Source organism: Lepidochelys kempii, chromosome 10 (genome assembly GCF_965140285.1).
Source record: "Lepidochelys kempii isolate rLepKem1 chromosome 10, rLepKem1.hap1, whole genome shotgun sequence".
Classification (NCBI taxonomy): Eukaryota; Metazoa; Chordata; order Testudines; family Cheloniidae; genus Lepidochelys; species Lepidochelys kempii.
In genome coordinates, this window is record NC_136389.1 from 85414176 (window position 1) to 85435251 (window position 21076).

The 21076-nt window shown below is 43.1% G+C and overlaps 2 protein-coding genes across 17 annotated transcripts in view; one reads left to right on the plus strand and one right to left on the minus strand.

Moving 5' to 3' along the window:
• Positions 1 to 21007, plus strand: part of TP53BP1 (tumor protein p53 binding protein 1) — an 84320-nt gene extending 63313 nt beyond the window's left edge. For 6 of the 10 annotated variants that reach the window (XM_073304644.2, XM_073304641.1, XM_073304643.1 and 3 more), the window contains 5 exons: positions 335 to 550; positions 1417 to 1505; positions 3902 to 4101; positions 5956 to 6101; positions 6743 to 7089. In XM_073304644.2, the coding sequence (XP_073160745.1) occupies positions 335 to 550; positions 1417 to 1505; positions 3902 to 4101; positions 5956 to 6101; positions 6743 to 6930 (839 nt within the window). In that variant the 3' untranslated portion in view covers positions 6931 to 7089. Of the gene's footprint in view, positions 1 to 334; positions 551 to 1416; positions 1506 to 1738; positions 1789 to 3901; positions 4102 to 5955; positions 6102 to 6742; positions 7090 to 13376; positions 13426 to 13867; positions 14035 to 14262; positions 14757 to 20452 lie in introns of those variants that run through there. The other 4 variants (XR_012154135.2, XR_012154134.2, XR_012154136.2 and 1 more) reach the window with 4 other exon arrangements.
• The window catches only part of TUBGCP4 (tubulin gamma complex component 4), a 53655-nt gene continuing 33883 nt past the window's right edge, over positions 1305 to 21076 (minus strand). The window contains exons 14-20 of one of the 7 annotated variants that reach the window (XR_012154140.2): positions 20602 to 20779; positions 18969 to 19103; positions 13905 to 14021; positions 13128 to 13267; positions 12571 to 12656; positions 9194 to 9552; positions 1305 to 2011 (exon numbers count right to left, since the gene is read on the minus strand). Coding sequence is in view for 1 of the 7 variants with exons in the window: in XM_073304651.2 (XP_073160752.1) it covers positions 12644 to 12656; positions 13128 to 13267; positions 13905 to 14021; positions 18969 to 19103; positions 20602 to 20779 (583 nt within the window). In the remaining 6 variants the exon portion in view is untranslated. The other 6 variants (XR_012154142.2, XR_012154139.2, XR_012154143.2 and 3 more) reach the window with 6 other exon arrangements.

The following is a 21076-nucleotide window of genomic DNA, read 5'->3' on the forward strand; positions in this document are numbered from 1 at the left end:
TGACATTTCGATTGACATGATTAGACTTCAGAATTAACACTCATGGAGATGAGTGGGACAGCTGTCCATTTTCTGAGCTATTGTTTCAGGCTGTCTGCATGCTCTAGCAGACGTTGTGCTAGATACACTCCAGTTACATTTTGAAGATTCTTTGCAACCACGAGGGCAAGAGACTTTAACTTTTTTTTTTTTTCATTCTGGAGCACAAGGTGGCATCCACCAAGGAAAAGTACCAGCATGGTGAGCCATCTGGAACTGCCTGAATTTATCCCTGATGCCGTTGCATTGGGTGACCCGATGCTGGGGCTTTCATAGCAGTTCCTTCTCTCTACAGGGGCTGTGAGGGCAGGTGAATTTGTGAGCCCCTGTGAAAGTGGAGATCACACAGGAGATCCCTCGACACTGGAGGAGCATCATGGGCCATTGCCCCACAACAAGACCCTCTTTCTGGGCTATGCTTTCCTTCTCACTATGGCAACCCCCAGTGACAAACTGGCTATTCACCAGAAACCATCAGATGGTCCTGCAGGCAGTAGTGAGGAAGAGGAAGGTGAGATGAATCTTTCCAATTGTATTTCCAGGTGGAATCCTGTAGGTTAGGGAAAGGGGCTGGGTGGTATCTGCTCCGGCATGTATGCAAATTCATGTTGTCCCCGCTTTTTTACTGTTTATCTCATTGTGTGTTAGGCCCTTCACAGAAATGAACACAGACCCAGTCTCTGCTTCAGGGAGTTTAGCCTACAGTGAAGGATATGATGTCTGGGAAGGGAAGGCAAAGGATGAGAATTATGGTAACGATTGTAGGCCCTTCAGTCAGTGAAGGAAATGAAAATGGTGTTGCGGCTGGCATTACTGGCAAATTGCAGGAGGAGATATGGAAACAGAGTCTCTCTCAGACACAGGATGGGGCTGAGTGACTTAAGGCTTGAAAGCAGAAACAAGAGGCTTGAACTTGCCTTTGGCAGATACAGTGGTAATATGCATGAACTTGATGTTTTGATTTTAAAAGCAGCTGTTCAGATTCATGAGTTACTTGCGTGACCATTTTGGCCAGCAGTGTGCTCAGTTCTCTGCTGTATCTCCATGGGGTGCTCTGTGTCCTCACCACATCTTTCTGATACTAGAATCTCTGTGGGGTCCGTTTCAGAGTACCAGCCATGTTAGTCTGTATTCGCAAAAAGAAAAGGAGTACTTGTGGCACCTTAGAGACTAACAATTTTATTTGAGCATAAGTTTTCTTGAGCGAGCTGTAGCTCACGAAAGCTTATGCTCAAATAAATTTGTTTAGTCTCTAAGGTGCCACAAGTACTCCTTTTCTTTGTGGGGTCAGTCTGTCTCTCTCTGGTGGGCTGAGGGAATGGGCTGTGCATAGCTTAGGTAGCCAAGGCTTTTAGCTCTCTTCTCCTCCTGTTCTAGAATTCTCAATTCCTTACAACAAACAGTACACAGCATTGCAGCTGCGAACTGGAGCCGGCTACATCCTGGAGGACTTCAATGAAACCCAGGTGAGGACATGCAGTCTGATTGCCCAAAATGCATTCCTATAGAAATGGTGAGGAGCTGAAACTGTGTGAGGGGAGGGCGCAGTACAGAGCAGGGCAGTTGGAACCATGTGGTGATGGGTGGTGTAAGCAATGTTTGTGTCATGCCTAGAACGCTCATGTCTGTGGGGAGGGATGGGCTGGATGATGGAGTGGGGTCCTAGCACCTTTTTCTTCCTCTTTTGATCTTCCCACAGCATTTGATGCTCTTGAGCAAAAGCAGATGAAAGTCACTGACAAGTGCAAGGTAATTCACATTGGAAGAAATCATTTAAACTGCTCTTGAACCTCATGGGTTCTAAATTAACTATATCCACTTAGGAGGAGACCTGGGCATTGTTTTGGACTGCTCAAAGACTGTTGTGAACAGAGATTGAAAAAATTCAGACTGTTGGTTTAGAGAGGAGATGACAAGAGGGGATGTGATGAGCTCAAATTCACCGTCTGTCTCCTTGATGTCTGTATGGCACCTAAAGAAAGGCAACAAATTTAAAATCGATAAAACAAATTCTCATAACAATTGTCTGGTCTGGAGACTGACTAATTCAGTTAGCCATTCCCACAGAGTGTTTTGCTTCTATGCCACTGTCCATAGTGTCTCTCGATAGCTCTGCATCATAGAGGGAAATAAGTCACAACCCCGTAGGTACTGTGGGCAGCTCTCCTCCTTTCTCTGCGCCTCCCTCCCCACCAGAGCTTAGAACCATCAGGAATGCCCTTAAATGCTTTTCCCCTCCCTTGACCTCCTCTGCTGCCTTAGTACAGTTGGGCAATAGGCAGCAGTGGTCTATATCAACAGGCAAGACAGGACCTGCAGTTCCTCTGTGCAGGCAGACGCCACCAGAATCCTCCTTTGGGCAGAAAAGAAACCATTCTCTCTCAGGACAGCCTATGTCAAGGGCAAGTTCAACACCCAAGTCAATTGGCTCAACTGCTGTACTCGTTCCCCAGGGGAATGGGAACTGAACAACAGGATTCTCCCTCTAGTGCTTCTCAAATGGGGCTCTCCCCAAATAAATTGGTTTGCTTCCAGCAAGAACAAAACATTGGATCTCTTCTGCTCCAGGCGCTGGAATCAACAGTCTTGAGAACAGATGACTCCTCATTCAGCTGACTCCTCATTCAGCTGATCTGATCTTCATTCCTCTGCCTCTTCTCATCAAAGTTGCTCGGAAGATCATGTTGGAGAGGGTCAGGGAATCCCCAATAGCCCCCAGCTAACCTTACAACTCCTGGATCCCTTGACTCCAGAAGTGTCTGTGAACTCCTCAGGAGCTACCTCTCTCGGAAGATCTCCTGATGAAAGGCCCAATGAAATACAAAGATCCAGACAGCTTCCAGCCTGAGGGTTTGAAACTTGAGGTTAAATCTCCAAATATTTGGATACTCTCAGATGCCTTTATGGGCTTTCCAGAAAAGATTCCACCTCCCAGAGTTTAGAAGATCTTTAAGTCCTGTATCACAGCGTGAGGTGGTCTTTTAAGAAGGCTGAGGGCTCAGCTGCACCAGAGTTGGTCTCCCTCCCCACATGGAGGCAAAGAGTCAGCTGACTAGGAGCCAGGCCTGCTGAGGATGTAAAGACAGTCATCCTGGGACAGACAGACTACTGGTGAACGGGTGTCTGCTCATACTGTTCCTGAAGAGGCCAAAGACGGCTGCACTGTGGCAGAAGGCATGCTGCTGCTAAAGGAGTGCAGAGGCAGGGTGAAGAGACCAACACCAGGAAGAGTAGTGATCTGTTGGAAGCTGGGAGAGCCAAGCTGAGAGGGACTGCTAGGAATCAGTGTTCCTCGAAGGGTAGGAGGCCAGCTAGGAAGGCTGGTAATGCACTCTTTCCCAGGGCCTCTTCCTACAAGTCCTTTTTTTGTTTGGTTACAGGGGCAGGCAATCCAACTCTTTTTAGGAGGTCCCAGGGCTCGGTACAACTGAATAGGTTGGGCTCTGGGTTCCCCCATACTGCCACCTTATGAGGTGAAACACTGATATTAAGGAGATGAGTGGTAGACTGATAAAAGCCCAGGAGGGCCATAGCAGAGCTCAGAAGCAGAACAGATGATTTCTTGGACTTTAGGACCCTGGAAGGGGTGGACTTTTCAGGCTTAGCCATATGACCAAGTCACCTTAACCACCTGACTTCACAGAAGACTGGGGGAATATACTTCATGTGCGATGCCTAAGTGAATGGCTAGGGGAGTGTAGTCCTTCAGGGAGCAGCTGCACACCTCTCCTCGTGCCCTGTGTGCTTCCTGACAGCTCTTAGTTGCACTTTTTTTTTCCTCTAAAGAGTTTTTATGGAAGGATACTTCCTGCTGCCTAGGTAGTACCAGGCTCTGACACTTTGTCTCTTTGCCTCCCCCCAGTGTAACGCGGCATATCAGTGTCTCCTGATTGCAGATCAGCACTGCCGAACCCGGAAGTACTTCCTGTGCCTTGCCAGTGGAATTCCCTGTGTATCTCATGTCTGGGTCCGTGACAGTTGCCATGCTAACCAGCTTCAAAACTACCGTAATTACCTTCTCCCAGCTGGCTACAGCCTCCAAGAGCAAAGGCTGCTGGAGTGGTAAGCACTGAGTAACCAGGATCTGAAGGCATAGGTAGGGTTAAAGTAAGAGGGTTGTTGTGAAGATAAATACACTAGTGATTGGGAGGTGCTGCACTACTGTGATGATGGGAGTCATAAGTAACTAGATAGAGTGGGGGAACATAGCTCCCCATTTTCTCCCTAATGCGTGGGAGCAATACTTGGGGGTCGTGCAGTGAGCAGACCATCTCCTGTGACAATCTGCCTTTAGCCCTGGACACGAGAAGCAAAACTGAAGTAAGGAAGAGAAGAGCAGCTGGAGCTGTCTAACAGAATTCTCTAGTTGGGAAGGTCTGTGTCTATAGCAGACGCTATCTCCCCCCCGCCCCAATAGGACAGAAATTATTCTCTGTACCACGTGATCCTGGGCTCCATCAGGACATGGGCTTTTGGGGAGCAAACGGGTTAAATACATGCAGTTGGGCAGAGGGAGCTGTATTCCTCACTCTAGTTTCTGGGGCAGATTCTAGAACCCCCCAGCTTTCATCGGCCAATCTCTTTTGTCCCCTCTGCTTACCTCCTGTGCTTCCATATTCTGGGGCCAGTGTTTCCCAGGTGCTAGAAAAAGGGGAATTCAGAGGAAGGCTGAATTCCAACAGCATGAGTGAAGGAAGATTAGTTAGAATCAAGGACAACTTGGGAGGGCCCCATAGAAGAGACTTGAAGATGACTGAAGCAAGTGATTTCATGAGTGAGTGAAGAAAGGGAAGGGTGCGACACAGGCCCAAATAGAGGGTTTTTTCAAGTCTCAGAACATTAGAATGACTTGTGAACAGGCAATTACTTGGTTTGACAGGCCCCAGAAGAGTTACCCAGCCCATGAAAACTAGCAGATCTATTGCAAAATTTGAATGACAATTGTAGTTGATTAAAGAAAGCAGCAGATGTTGGCTGTGGACTTGAGTAAAGCAGCTGATAGGTTATCATATTCCTTGAGATTGGCTGTGTAGTGGATGCAGCAGAGTCACACAACAGTATCTATTTTATTAAATATTAATGATCTGGTAAGGGAAAGGTTAACATGTTAGTTGCACTAGCAAATACATAGTAAACTGAGAGGACAGAAAAATAGAGAGGGAACTAGAAAGAGACTGTTATTTCTTGCATATTTCCAAGGAGATTCTTCAGGGAAAATGCAGCTAATGCATCTGGGAAAGAAATAACCCAATGTTCCCAAATACTCAGTGGGAGGGAGAAATCTGGGATGCAGGAATGTGGGCTTTCAATGAGATATGGCAGCAGGAGGTCTGCAATTTTGGTTTCATAAACAGTGGCATCTTAAATTTTAGTTATCCTCTTAATTGAACAGGGAAGTGACAATCCCTCTGTATGCAGCTCTGGTGAAAATGCACCCAGGATATTGGGTTCAGCTGCAGGCACCTTGCTACCAGAAAGATCTTAAAAAATTAGAAGAGGACAACACTAGTATACTTTGTTTCAGCAATGCCCTCCAGCCACCGCTTTTCTTGTCCTGCCACACCCCTCTCTCTCCCCCCACTGAGAAGGGATGGTGGCATTGCGGCTAAGGCACGGCCTGGAACATGGGAGATCTGTGTTCATGTCTCAGCTCTGCCATAGATTCATCATGTGACTGAGCAAATCAGTCTCTGTGCCTCAATTTTCCTATCTGTAAAAGGGGTTAATACTTCCTTACCTCAAAGGGCTGTTGGGAGGATAAAATTATTGATGTTTGTGAGGCATTGAGATATAAGGGTGTTGTGGGGTCATATAACTAACCAAACAGGCTACCAGAGTAAGTGGCCGTAGAATTAAGTTACTGTTTTGAGTCTGTAGGGATCTGCCACGCCTTCCCTCCTCTTGTTCCTTTTCCAGGCATCCCCGAGAGAACCCCTTTGGTAACCTGAAAGTTCTTCTGGTATCAGACCAACAGCAGAACTTCCTGGAGCTCTGGTCAGAAATCCTCATGACAGGGGGAGCAGCATCAGTTAAACAACATTACTTGAATGCCCAGAACAAAGGTACCCACCAGCCAGAGAGCCTCGTGTGAATCTCGCATCCAGTAGTTGGGACTTCAGTGCCTGTGCAGTCTTGTGTGGAGTTTAAACTGATTTAGAATTGACTTGATTAGGGGCTTAGGCTGTTGTAGGTGAGAGCAGGGATGGGGTAGCAGACATAGGGTAAGATAACTGATAGCCCTCTGCCTGGATAAAATGGGGAAGTCTCCACTCTTCCACAGACTCCATTTTGGGAGTGAACTTTTGCATGCTGCAGTGGTTCAGGTGGTGGTCCAGTCTGTGCTTTTAGAAAGGGAAAACGAGGTCAGCAGTTGCTTCACTTCTGGGTCTGCTATCAGGCAATGAATCTCCTCTCCCTTCAGTCCCTCTCCAGGAGAGGTAGTGCAGGTGAGCCATGGAGCTCATGTAGGATGTGGACCCAAGCAGCTGCTTATTCATCTGCCAAAGGGCAGCCTTGTTTTTTGATCTTCGGCACTTGAGGCTCCATCTGAGCTCAAACTTTGATGTGGAATACTTTTAACTGTACAAAACATAGAATTTTCTGACTAGGGTTGCTGGACCTGTGAGACTGCATCTCTTGACTGCAGGGAGGGAGGAGTCTTTTCTTTTTCCCCTGACAATAGCCTGTGTCCTGCTCCCTGCAGATATTGCTTTGGGGGTGTTTGACGTGATGGTGAGTGACTCGTCCTGCCCAGCTGCTGTCCTGAAGTGTGCGGAAGTGTTACGGCTGCCTGTTGTGTCGCAGGAGTGGGTTATTCAGAGCCTCATTGCTGGGGAGAGAGTTGGCTACAACCAGCATCCAAAATATAAACATGACTATGGCCCCTGCTAATGCCACCCCGTGTCCTGCCCTCTCTGCTGGTGTGAAGACTGTGTTTTTAATCAGGTTTTAAATGTCTGTGTGTTACTGGCCACATGCATGGATCACTGTATATAGTTTTATTTGCTGGACTTTTATGATGAAATAAATGTTGAATCTCTTGTGGTAACACATTTTTTCCCCTCATATGAACCTGTGACTTGGCTCCTTTTCAGGGGCAGATAGTGGATTGCAGCTAAATTTCCCCATGCTAAATACCTAGTTACTTTCCTGCTTGCATTAAAGGTGGCTACCAGGTCTAAAATCTCAGCCCAAGTAAGTCCAGAACAATGAACTGAATACCCTATTTGACTGTGGGAGCATTCACCCCACAACCAAGTGCCAGGTCTAGTGGGCACTGAGTACTCCCTTTCTGTGTGTACGCACTGGTTAGGATGTACATATCTCTTGCTGAGCAGCCTGGTTTGCTGATGTGGCTCTCTTTCCAGGATGCGTTTGAGATGAAAGTGGGTGAAGGTGTGCTTGGCACTGTTGCGATCCTGGAATTCTAGGGTAGAGCAAGTGCTATCTTGCCTGCCTTCCTGTGACCATTCTGGTTACTGTTTCCTGGTATGCGTACTAGACTCTGCAGACTGGCAGGGCTGATACCAGAGAAGGCACATAAACACTGGGGACTGTTTATCTGTGTTAGGAGTGCAGGGCAGAGTAGAAAATTGGAACAGGCAACAGTGTTTGAAGGGTTAAAGTTGTCTTAAGTAGGGGGTGGCAAGCAGTTAAAAAAAATTAATGGTGATTAATCACAGTTTGAACTGCACTGTTAATGGAATACAATTTATTTAAATATTTTTGGATATTTTGAAATATGGGCTCCTGGCCACCCCCCTCCCTAGAGGTATGTGATTAATGCATTAATTTTGTTTTCAGTTAATCACAGGTGTTAAGTGCGATTGACAGCCCTACTTTTAAGATTCCAGGTATGAGGCAAGCCATTTCCTCTGCAGGAACAGTACAGCATCTGGCCCACATCACACAACCAAGCAGTTACCACACAGGCCTTAGCCAGCTGCACTCCGATACCAAGACCTCATATAGTCCATAGCTGGCAGAACGCTGTAGGTACAAAAGAGGCTGAGTAAATTGTAGGGCTGTCAAGCAATTAAAAAGATTAATCGCACTATTAAACAATAACAGAATACCATTTATTAAATATTTAGATTTTTTTACATTTTCAAATATTGATTTCAGTTACAACACAAAGTGTAGAGTGATCACTTCATATTTTTGATTAAATATTTGCACTGTAAAAAAACATACTATTCAATTCACCTAATACAAGTACTGTAGTGCAATTTCTTTATCATCTCATCTCACATGAGCCATCTTGCATAAAGTATATCTTATGTCATTCATATTATAAGCATATTTTCATAAAGAATATGGAATGTCACAGATACCACCTTTGCATTTTGTCAAATCTGCAGTGAAAGTGTTCTTAAAATGAACATGTGCTGGGTCATATGAGACTGCTATAACATGAAATATATGGCAGAATGCAGGTAAAATAGAGCAGAAGACATACAGTTCTCCCCAAGGAGTTCAGTCACAAATTTAATTAACGGACTGTTTTTTAAAATGAGCATCATCAGCAACGAAGCATGTCCTCTGGAATGATGGTGGAAGCATGAAGGGGTATACAAATGTTTAGCATATCTGGCATGTTAATGTCTTGCAATGCTGGCTACAAAAGTGCCATGTGAATGCCTGGTTTCACTTTCTGGTGACACTGTAAATAATGTTCCCTGCTTCTTATCTCCAGTAAATGTAAACAAACTTGTTTGTCTTAGTGATTGGCTATACAAGAAGTTGGCCTGAGTAGACTTGTAGGCTCTAAAGTTTTACATTTTGTTTTTGAGTGCAGTTATGCAACAAAACATATCTACATTTGTAAATTGCACATGCACATGATAAAGAGATTGCACTGTGGTATTTGTATAAGGTGAATTGAAAAATATTAATTTTTACAGTGCAAATATTTGTAATAAATATAATGTGAGCACTGTACACTTTGTATTCTGTGTTGTAATTGAAATCAATATATTTGAAAATGTAGAAAAAATCCAAAAATATTTATTAAATTTCAATTGGTATTCTACTGTTTAACAGTGGGATTAAAAGTGCGATTAATTGTGATTAACTTTGTTTAGTTAATTGTGTGAGTTAAATGTGATTAATCAACAGCCCTAGTAAATTATTGTGCCTTCTGGCATAGCTGTACCTGATCAGAGGTGCTGCAACAACCAGCTGACACACTGATGAAGGAAAAGCCTCTTCTCTGCTGCAGGAAAGTGATGTGATTGGAGATGTGTACATGAGCCTGCCCAGCTCTTCTCTCCCCCCTGGGCCCCACTTTCTTCTGATCTAATAATTTGAGAACCAAACCATTCTAAAACAAAAACCTCTGCTAAACTGTTTTGTAATCCGCTCCTGTGTCCATGACCTCCACAGCATGATGTATTGTGTGTCCCTTTTCTATTAATCTGTTAGATATTTTCTATTAGCCTCCCAGGCTTCTGTAGTTGCAGGCTTAAGTGCAGAAGAGATGTTTGCTTTTGCTATCTTCTGTCTATTTTCATACTGAAGCAATCAGAAGAATGAGAAATGGGAGAGAGAAAAGATAAATTAGCACCTCACCTCAGAGGAGGGGACTTTATGTTCTTACAGCCCACCACTAGGGACAGACCAGGATTGAGTTTGCTTCTGACCCTATTGGCAGGATAGACAAAAATTACAATTTATCTTTACCTTTTCCCTTCTGTTGCAGTGGCAGAAACAATGGTCTGATTTAACCTAATGCTATAGAAACTAGAGAAAACACCATCCTGCCCAGCTCCTGGACCAAGCAGGCTTATTACATGGCTAAAGGCAAGAAAATGAGCTGTGCTGAAGGAGAACTATTGGGTTGGAAGGTGGTTACAGTAGTTTCCTGAGGATTAGCCTGGGGGGTCAGTCTTTTCAATTGTGACCTTAGCAAAAAAAATCTAGGAGTCTGCTAATGAAATTTGCTAATGATGCATTGGAGAAGAGGTTTGAATTATTTTACAGAGTGGTCTCCACACTTTTGTGGCCCCCTTTAACCCTGTCTGTGCCACCCAGGGCCTGGGTAACTCATTTGCCCTCCTGCTGGGGCCAGGGCTGCAGCTCCCCATGGAGTAAGGGGAGATGCAGACAGGGGAAGGGGTCTGAGAGCCTGGGGCTACAGCTGGGGATGGGGCCAGGAACAGAGCCACAGCCTGGCCATGGTGGGGGCTAGCAGACAGGCACCCAGGGCCAGGACCAGGTGTGGGGTGGGTGGTGCTTCCCCTGGGGGCTTGTCCAAGCCTGCTGCATCCCCCTGAACATTCCTCCATGCCCCCCTGGGGGGGGAGGTGCACACCCCACAGTTTGGGGACCTCAAATACAGTAATGAAAATGGGATGAAATTCAATAGTATAAAGTGCAAGATCATACAGGTAGTAATTAACAGTAGCCCTATAAACTAGGGAGTGCAAACAGAGGAAAAAGTTATAGGTGTATTAGTTGATCACAGGATGACTCTGTTCCAGTAGCATGATGTGGCTGTGAAAAAGTCAAATACAAAGCTGGGAAGCGTGAGGTGAGGTATTTCCAGTAGAGCAAGGGAAGTACTAATGTCATTGTACAAGGGACTGGTAAGACCTCATCATGACTACTTTACACTGGCAAAAGAGAGGCTGCTAAGATCAGGGAAACAGAGCCTATCTTGAGAGGAGATTAAATGACCTGGGTTTAGTTAGCCAAGCACAGTGAAGGCTGAGAGGAGATGATGAACACCATGGAGTGAATTTAAGCTGAATCACACTTAGCACAAGAACAAATGGGTATAAACTGGCCCTGAGTAAATTCAGGCTGGCCAATTAGAAGGCTTCTAACCAACTGAGGTCCTGGGACACCCTCCCACTACAAGTAGTCACAGCAAACGATCTTCCTAAGTAAGAAAGAACTCAATAAGTTTATGAATGAGTTTTTATGAGGGAGTTGCCTGTGGAGCAGCAGATGTAACATTGATGTTCCATGCAGCTTATGTTTGACTGTCCCACGGATTTTGGTTGCCATCACTAGTTGAGCCTCTTCGCCTCCACTCTATCCAGCCTAATATTTTTCCTTTCTAAATTATAGCTCCCCCCCAACTTACTGCACTAAGTAATTCGTTTGCGGCCACGCATCTTTCACTTACTTATAACTTAGCTAAGCTGTCTGTTTTCAAAAGTTATTTTAATCTTTCCTTAATCAGTCCCACCAGCTCCTTCATGCTGCTTTGTTGAACTCTCAGGGTTTCTATAGTTCTTGATAAGGTACATAGAACTTGGGCTCTTCCTCTTATATTACTCCCTCATGGGCTTGCACATCCTCATATTATTACTCCCTCTTGGGCTTGCACATTCTATCCTGCTGTCCTCTATGCTTGGAAAACTCCCATTGTCTAGTCAGAGTGGATGGATTTCTTTTTCAGTTTTACGGTTCTTTTGTGCATTTTAGTTGGCTAATTAAAAATCCCCCAGTAGTCTTGGCTATGCTGGAAGGGAATGCAGAAATTCCACTCTTGCTTTCCCTCAATGGCAGTGAGCTGTAGTAGGTACTGTAGTTTCCCTTTACTCTTCATTCTTTTAGGTCTTAACCTGACGTTTTTTGCCTCTTGCACCACTGTTGCAGGGAGCTCAGTGTTGTATATATTGGAAATAAGGCTCCCTCTCTCTGATTCAAATGAATTAATACTCTTACGTCAAGAGTGTTTGGGTCACCCAGATCAAACTAAGCACGTTTAAGTTTGTGCCATGTTAAAGCAAAAATAGCTTCCTCCTATAGTGCCCATCTATCCTGCTATTCTAGTAGTAGCCAGAGCAATGTCTGTTACAAGGAGCTCCTGCCCCGAGCAAAAACATGCTTAGACCTAACCACACCACCGCCTTTACCTCTCCTTGGGTTAATCTAAAATTCTCTTTACAGAAAGAAAGCTTGCATCAATAACCCCATACTTCTCTCTTGCTCAAACAAAGTACAGTGTGCATTTGTACAAACCTTTGGCTGTACAGACACTGTTAGTTGCCTAATCAGGCACTACAGCAACATACACCTACCACCCAATTCTTGTCATTTCTCCCTGCTGCATCAGACATACCTGCAGATTTGTCTGAATCTGAGATCATGGCAACTGCAAAACGATTTATTGTACAAACTGAACCCTATGCAAACAGTCGGAGCCTTTTTTCATACACAGGCATTTAGTAGGATACTTCTCTCTTTGCTTTCCTAGTGACAAAGGTTAACAGTTCGGCTGAAGAGGTAGGAGGAGCTGCGTGATCTTGCATTTCCTCTTCTTCAGAAAATGACACCCGGCATGAAGCACAACAGGGATACAGAAATGCCACAGGAGTGTGTGCCCACTGTGGTGTTCAGTGAGTGGAATGGCTCCCTGCAGTCACTAGGAGCACTGACTGCATGAGACATTCTCCCCATTAGTTTTTTCCAGAAGAGATTGATACCTGGCAATAGTTGACTATAAACAGCTATTGAGAAGGACTTGGCCAGGAAAATGCAAATTCCCTAGGAACAGGACCAATGGCTATGTACACTCACTGCAGCAGCAGTTGGTGTTCTTGCTACATCTTGCCGTGCGCTAGTTCTCAGCCAGAAAAACTGGTCCTGGTGCTCAAACCCCAAAACTGCAAGAGAGGAGGAAAGAGACACCATTAATTACATACCCTAAGAAATTCTCTCCATGCAACTGGGTAGATTGTTCCAGTGATCAGTAAACACCACATGGTAGGTAGCTTGCATTGATCCCAAAGTAAATATACAAACAGTGAGGAAGAGGTGGCTATGGTGTGTGGCTAATTCAGACCCACTGGCCTCATCACGTGGCAGCACTTTAGTCCATGTAATGCAGATGTGAGCCTTTTGATACAAGTAATTTTGGGTCCAGATGGAAAATGACAAAGTCCTCCCACGACAGAACCTCTTAATAAAATCACTGAGAATTAGTTCACAAGTACTCCTCAGTTTTTTGCTTATACAGACTAACCTGGCTACCACTCTGAGCCCTTAACTGACTCGTTTCAGTAACCTCAGAAAGGAGAGTTGCTGCTACCACCAAGCCTGGTGCCCTTCCAGGCTTCAGTGCTGCGTATTCCTACCTGCCCAAGGTCCCCCCAGCCTGGGTGTAGTATTTGTTGTAGTCCAGGCGGAGCAACAGCTGAGCCAAGTCAGAGTTTATCTGGTGGTTGCGAACGCTGGAGAGAATCTTGAAAAGGAGCGAGGACTGACGGCTGAAGCCCTGCAGATTACAGAAGATCAGAATTAGAGGATGCTAAGGCTACTGTGGCTTTGTCTCCCACTGCTGCCAAAACAATCTTTCATGGACCTAAAGTGACATTTCCTTCCAGATACAAGTGGCCTGTGACAGCAAAGTGACACTGCCATCTCCACTGTAAGGTAAGCTAGCTATTACCCCCATGACATTCTAGTGCTTGATACAACAGGGTGAAAGTACAGACCCTGAGACTCACAAGCTGCTTTTCCCAACTCCACAATCTTATAAAGTTTATTGCAAGCTTGTATTTGCTTGCTCAACACAGGCGACTTGAGATTGCTGGCTGCAGCTCTGCACTCATCAGTGTAGATAGGAAGGGGCAGGGCTTGGCTGCTGCCTTGCTTACACAAGAGTTGCCCCAATTTAGCTAAAACTTGTTTTTAATTTCAGTTTAACTTAAAACAAATTCCTGATTGACATAGGGTGGCTACTCTTAACCCTAAGTAAGTGTCCACACAGGGATTTGCACTGGTTTTACTAAATCAATTTAAAAAAATGTAACTGTCATAGTCAAGCCTAAATCCAAAATCAACTCTGTTTGTCATGTCCCATGTATGCACACAGCAGGAAGGAGGAGAGATCTGGATGGACAAAGACTCACCTTTACCAGGATGCTCAGCTGTGCAGCTCCACGCTCATCCAATGGGCCCAAATTCTGACTGACCAGAGAACAGAAACTGTGACAGAGATCCAGGATTTCATTCAGGCAATGGAAAACCTGCAGAGAGAGAGTAAGTCATAAGAAAGTAATTTTAAAATTAGATGCCAAAAACAGACCCAATGAGAGGGCATTTTCACACATTAGTTCATTGGGTCTTGCTTGACCTGACCATTTAAAAACTGCAGGAATATCCTAAGAGGAGGAGGAACGTAGCATAGTGTCATTTGCTGCCCTCCCTCCAATACCTTTATACCTTTCAACTTCTTCCGCTTTAACTCACCCTTTCCTTTCCTTTCAGCGATGAACAGGGAGCCCACTACTTCTACACATAACCTCTTTTAAAATTATGACACTTTAGCGCTGTAATATGGAATATTTTGAACAAAACTTTTCTTATTCAGAAAGCTGATAATCTAAAATCATACTAATAAAGTTGAAGGGACGCTGCTTAAATGTAGCCTAACATTTGAGTTTTTTGTACAAATGAGACATGCTGCCACAATTTAAAATGCGAGTGAAAACAATTTTTAAACAAACATTCCGCTGCAGGTGTTTGAAACACAAAAGTAGCAATAAGAGCCTGAAAGATTTTCATCCAGTGAGAGAAACACAAAAAGAAAGCAGCATAAATAGGACAGACTTTTAAAACTCACTTTTTACAATCTGTTAGGGACTCTAACAGAAAAATATTAGGGGACAGATATAAGATTCCCTGCTGAGTCACCTAGCAAGGACTAATGATCTGAAAAGGAGACAAAGGGAGACTAGAAACTTGGGATGAATAAGCAAAATAACAAACTACCATACTGGGTCGGACCAAAGGTCCATGTAGCCCAGTAATCCTGTCATCCAACAGTGGCCAATGCCAGGTGCCCCAGAGGCAATGAACAGAACAGGTTATCATCAAGTGATCCATCCCCTGTCACCCATTCCTAACTTCTGGCAAACAGAGGCTAGGGACGCCATTGATGGACCTATCCTCCATGAACATATCTAGTTCTTTTTTGAATCCTGTTATAGTCTTGGCCTTCACAACATCCCCTGGCAAGGAGTTCCACAGGTTGATTGTGCACTGTATGGAAAAAATACTTCCTTTTGTTTGTTCTAAACCTGCTGCCTATTCATTTCATTTGGTGACTCCTAGTTCTTGTGTTATGAGGAGGAGTAAACACCACTTACTTTCTCCACACCAGTCATGATTTTATAGACCTCTATCCTATGCCCCTTTAGTCGTCTCTTTTCCAAGCTGAAAAGTCCCCTAATCATTTTTGTTGCCCTTTTCCAATTCCAATATATCTTTTTTGAGATGGGGCGACCACATCTGCAGGCAGTATTCAAGATGTGGGCGTACCATGGATTTATATACAGGCAGTATATTTTGTGTCTTACTGTCTGTCCTTTTCTTAATGATTCCCAACATTCTGATCGCTTTTTTGACTGCCACTGCACATTGAGTGGATGTTTTCGGAGAACTATCCACAATGACCACAAGATCTTTTTTGAGTGGTAACTGCTAAATTAGACACGATCATTTTATATGTATAGTTGGCATTATGTTTTCCAATGTGCATTACTTTTCATTTATCAACATTGAACTTCATCTGCGATTTTTTTGCCCCGTCCCCCAGTTTTGTAGAATTCAGCTTGGGAAGAAGGCACAATTTTTTTTAAACAATGATAGTCATTTTCTTGCGGTCTTTAGATCCAGCCTGGTGCTTTTCTGGAAAACTTGCTTTAGTCAAACAAGTTAGCAGGCTCAATGAAGGGTAACTGGGTGAAATTTTGTGGCCTCCAATATATGTCAGAGGTTAGGGTAGATGATCTAAGGGCCCAACTGGCCTTAAATGCTGTGGGAGAAAAGCAGCTAATACTGCTACAGAAATACAATCAAACCCAGATACTCAAAGCCAGGGAGAAACCTAGAATACCATAATATGAGTGTGTGAAATATAATATGGCAGCAAAACAGGCCATAGCAATTTTGGGCTACATACAAGGAAGCAACAGGTCTCAAGTAGTAAGGTGCCAGTTTCCCTTTATGCGGCTTTGAGGTGATCACATCTGGGATATTACATAAGAATATCTTATGTTTTTATACTCTGAAAGGAAGTAATGGGGGCCCTATCGTAGTAGAGGTTTAAACCTGGACTATAGAAGGTGCTAGAAAATGTACTTGCACTGTCCACTGCTTGTGGGAATGGACAAATATTTTAATGACTCATTCTACTTTTTGAGGTCACTAGGTGTGAGCAGCTGAACTGTTAAGTTTATCAGACAGACATTAGTTAAACACTGACGCCATGAACTGGAGGTGGGCTTTAGACTGGCTGATAATTTGATTGGACAACTGAGCACTCATTTGGCATAAAATCAAGATGTTAAGAACAAAATTATTCAAAACACCATGGATATGAAGAGAAGAGATTGTTTAATTGCCTGTACACCCATGCTAGCAGCCTGAGTAATAAAAGAGGAATTGGAATTATTCATTTATGAGCATAAATTAGACCTATGTGGTATTACTGAAATCAAGTAGAAAGACTTGCATGTTGGGAATGTTAAAATCACTATTTGGGAAGTACAGCGTAGGGGAGAGGGCACACTGTCAAAAATAGAAACACCTGTTTCCAAGTCACTGACAACTTTGAAGCAAATGATCTTCAGTGCTTACAGATAAAACGTAAGATGGGGTATTGGTTGGTATCTTCTGCCGACTACCACATTACATTAAGGAGCAGGATGATCCCTAGCTGCATTACCCTGGGGGACTTCAATCTGAGCAGCATGATGGAAGTCTTATGCTACCAGTATTAAAATGTCCTTGAAATTCCTAAAAATTATAGATGACAATTTCCTAGCTCATGCAATGATGCATCCAACACAGGAGAATTCTATATTAGACTTCATGTTGACAGATAGAGGAATTGATAAAATTTAGTGGTTGCATAAATGCAAAGGATGACGACTTGATCATGCTATTTGTACATAATAAATGTGAAGTCCAAACCAGTAATATATAACTTGGCACTTTGAGAGCCAGTTTCACAAACCTGGATACAATTATGAGACATCAGCAGAGAGAATTTGCACCAAAAAAAGGGGAATATGTTGAACTATAAGAACATTTTACTAGATGTCCCAAAGCCCACAATGGAGAAAAAGACTCCACTAATTTAAAACAAAAACAAACAAACACCAACCATGGCTTAGAGGGAAAGTGAAAGCACTGATAAAAATAATTACAAATGGAAAAAAGGGGAAGTTGATAGAAATTAATTGTAGAAAATTGGTAAGGGAAGCAAAAGAACACAAGAAGAAATATATGGCCAGCAGAGTTAAGGACAATAAAAAGGAACCTAAAAGCGTATTAGGAAGGACAAAAATCCTAAATGGTTTGTTGGTCCATTACTAGATGGAAATAGAATAGTCACTGAAGAAAAAGCAGAAGTGTTCATTATGGATATTTGTTTCATATTTGAGAAAAAGCTAGATGATATGATATGGTGATTGAAATATTTTCCATTCTAACAGTAACTCAGGAGTATATTAGTAGCTGCTTTAAATAATTTTAAAATAAATAGGTCCAGATTAAAAAACACAATTGCAAGTTAAGAGGACTGAGGAGCTCTCTGGATCATTAATTTTGATTTTCAGTAAGTCTTGGACACGGGGAGGTTCCAGAGGACAGGAAGAAAGTAAATGGACTGGTTGTGATGGGACTCTTAATAAAAAGAATTAAAGGAGGGTAATATAAAAATAAACATGAGTTCATAGGAAATAGATCCTGTCAAACTAATTTGGTATATTTTTTGAGATAACAGGTTTGGTTGATTATATTACATCAACACTATTACCTTTTCCTTCTGTAAGGCATTTGTCTTGGTATTACACAACATTTTGATTAAAAAACTAGAAAGATACAAATCAACGTTGCACACATTAAATGGATTAAAAACTGGCTAACTGCAAGGCCTCAGAAAGTAACTGAACAGGGAATAATAATGGAGCAGATGTGTTTCCAGTGGAGCTCTGTAGGAATCAGTTCTTAGCCCTACCCTGTTTAACAATTTTATAAGTGACCGTCTTAAAAGAAAAACTGAAAGTTTGTAGATGATAAAATCTGGGGGAGTGGTAAATAAGGAAGGAGGACAGATCACTGATATAGTGATCTAACATCTTGGTAAGATGGATGCAAGCAAATAATAAGCATTTCAATATGGTGAAATGCAAAATGTAGACATCTAGGAACAAAGAACATAGGCCATACTTACACAATGGGAGACTCTACCCTGGGAAGCTGTGATTCTGAAAAAGATTTGGGGGCATGTTGGATAAGCAGCTGATCATGAGTGCGACACTGGGCCAAAACAGCTAATGCAATCACTGAATGAATAAATAGGGGAATATTGAGTAGGAGCAGAGAGGTTATGTTACCCCTGTGTTTGGCACTGGTGTAACTGCTGCTGGAATACTGTGCCCAGTTCTGGTGTCCACAATTCAAGAAGGAGATTGAAAAATATGCCTTATAATGAAGGACTGAAGGAGCTCAATTTATTTAGCTCCTCAAATAGAAGGTTATGGAAAGACTTAATTACAGCCTATAAGTACGTATACAGGAGAACAAAACTTTGATAATGGCCTCTTCAATCTAGCAGACAAAGGTATAACAAGATCCAGCTGCAGGAAGCTGAAGCTAGACAAATTCAGACTAGAAATAAGGTAACTTAACAGTGAGGATAATTGACCACTAGAACAACTTATCAAGGATTGTGTTGGATTCTCCATCACTGGAAATTTTTAAATCAAAATTGGATGTTTTTCTAAGAGATGCTTCAGTTCAAACAGGAATTAGTTATGCAGGAGGTCACAGATGATCACAGTGGTCCCTTCTGACCTTCTCTATACGAATATGGGAAATGTTATTGGTATATCATATATTCACAATGGAATATAAAACCCCTGGGGTATCTTGTGGAAAAGAACCAGAGAGCAAAATCTACTTACAGGTTTGAGCAGGATGAAGGATTGAGCCAACAGGTTACTTAGGAAGTGATCATGAGCCAATCGGATGCTCTCAAAATCCCGAGTGGAGTTTATCTGCAGCAGAAGCTGTGAGAACTGAGACTCCAGCACATCCACCTGATAGGCAGGTACAGAAATTTCATTAGTACCACCTCTTCCTTACCTGCTGGGAGCAATTCCATCTCTACCTAGCCTCCTCAACCTGCCTCCAGCAAGAGCTAGAAAAATCTCAGGAGTGCCCTACCCCAGACGAGTCTGAACACTTTTTTGTCTGAACCTTCATCTAGGATCTGTGTAGAGCTTGTCAAAAATGGGCCATTTTCTGCCCTCCCCCCTGAAATTTCTAAAAACCAGTTTGAAGTTCTCACAACCTTTAAATTCTGTTAAATATTTAATTAAATTCTCATCCATTTTTTTCCTACTGGCAAACCATGAAATATTGGATTCTAAAGCAGGATTAGCAATTTGGTTTTTCGATCTTTTAGATACTTAATTATGTTAACATTTCAAGAGTTTCACAAAAAGTTAATTTGCCCCTTTGTAGCTCTCACCCAAATTCTGGAAGCCAACCTGAGTCCCATACTGTTGTCATTAGCAGTCCCTGTGTCCACATGCAAGAGGCACTGAGACTGCCCAATTAAGCTAATTGGAGAAAATATCAGATACAAGGTTGGGGAAGTTAAATATTTTCAGTTTAACTGTCACTTGAGGGGAGAGTTAAATGGTTATTTTCTTTTAAGGTTTGTGACACTTTTTATATAGTTAATATTCAACAAAAAACTGAAAGTTAGGTACCGCTGCACTTCAGAATCAGTTTTCTTCTATCGTTGTCTTGTTCATCCCTCATGCTACCACTTTCATTTCACAGTGCCAGTGGTGATTTTAACAGCCAATAGTCTCACAAAATCCTGGCAACTAGAAGTTCCATTTTTACCCATTGAAAACTGCAGTTTCAAGCTCAGATGTTTAGAACAGTGGTTTTCAACCTTTTATCCTTTGCAGACCCCTTAAAAATTTCAAATGGAGGTGCAGACTCTTTTGGAAAATCTTAAACCACTAGTGTCCACAGACAGGTGGAAAATCACTATTCTATGGTAAAGATAATAGTCTGCGGACCCCAGACGTTCATGGATCACAGGTTGAAAACTATTGGTTTACAGCATTGTTTCTAACTGCTCAAAACAGCAACAACTAAACTCGGGATGCGGCTGAATTTGAAGGAGAGAAAGGCAGGATGGTATCTTGGCTACCTATGAACACTAGGTATCACTGGAAAGCTGGAATTCCTGCATAGCATTCACTTATTGCTCTGCTGGTTCACGAGAGCACAAGCTTTAAGATAGTCACTGGTCCCTCAGCTCAGCAGTTCTGCTTTGGCACCAGTCCAGGAATTAATAGCTCTTGCCTTGCACTTTTCAGTCCTTGTTCTCCCTACCCTATCCACCCTTCTCCCCTACAACCTGCAGGCAAACTCCCCAGGAAAAGATGGTGCGTGGCATAATCTGAGTCTTTCTTGCTGTAGAGGATTTAGACGCCTGCTCAGTGCCTCCCCTTCATTTCCCTCTTCCTGTTTATCTGCCTAAATGGCACACCACGTCCTCTTCTGCACCCTGACCTGCAGATAGTACTGAAGATTATCCACAAGGAAGGCCATGTGATCCCTCAAACGCCACTTGATGGCATCAGTTCTGTTGGACTTCAGGTGCTTGCGCTGCATCTGGAGAGCCCAGCAGTGCTGCAACTCAGCCTGGACCCGCCGCACACTCAGCAGGTATTTGAATACAACGTTGTATCTGCAGCCAAGACAAATAGCAACCATTCAAGAAAAAGAAAGGCTTCCTTGGAGCCCAAGTCCCACACCAGACAAAGGCTGGAACATGGACATGAGACAAAAAGCCAGAGAGCTGAACAGCAACATGTAGAACAGGTGGGGGTATGGCCCAGCCCTGTAAATAGAAATGTTTTTTGTCCTTAATGGCATTGAACTCATGGTGTAGGCAAGAATAAAAAAATATCAGGTATATTGAGAATACAGAGGTGAAATGTATGTATTAATGTGATCCAGAGCCTACTGGCTTCAGGGCTGTAAG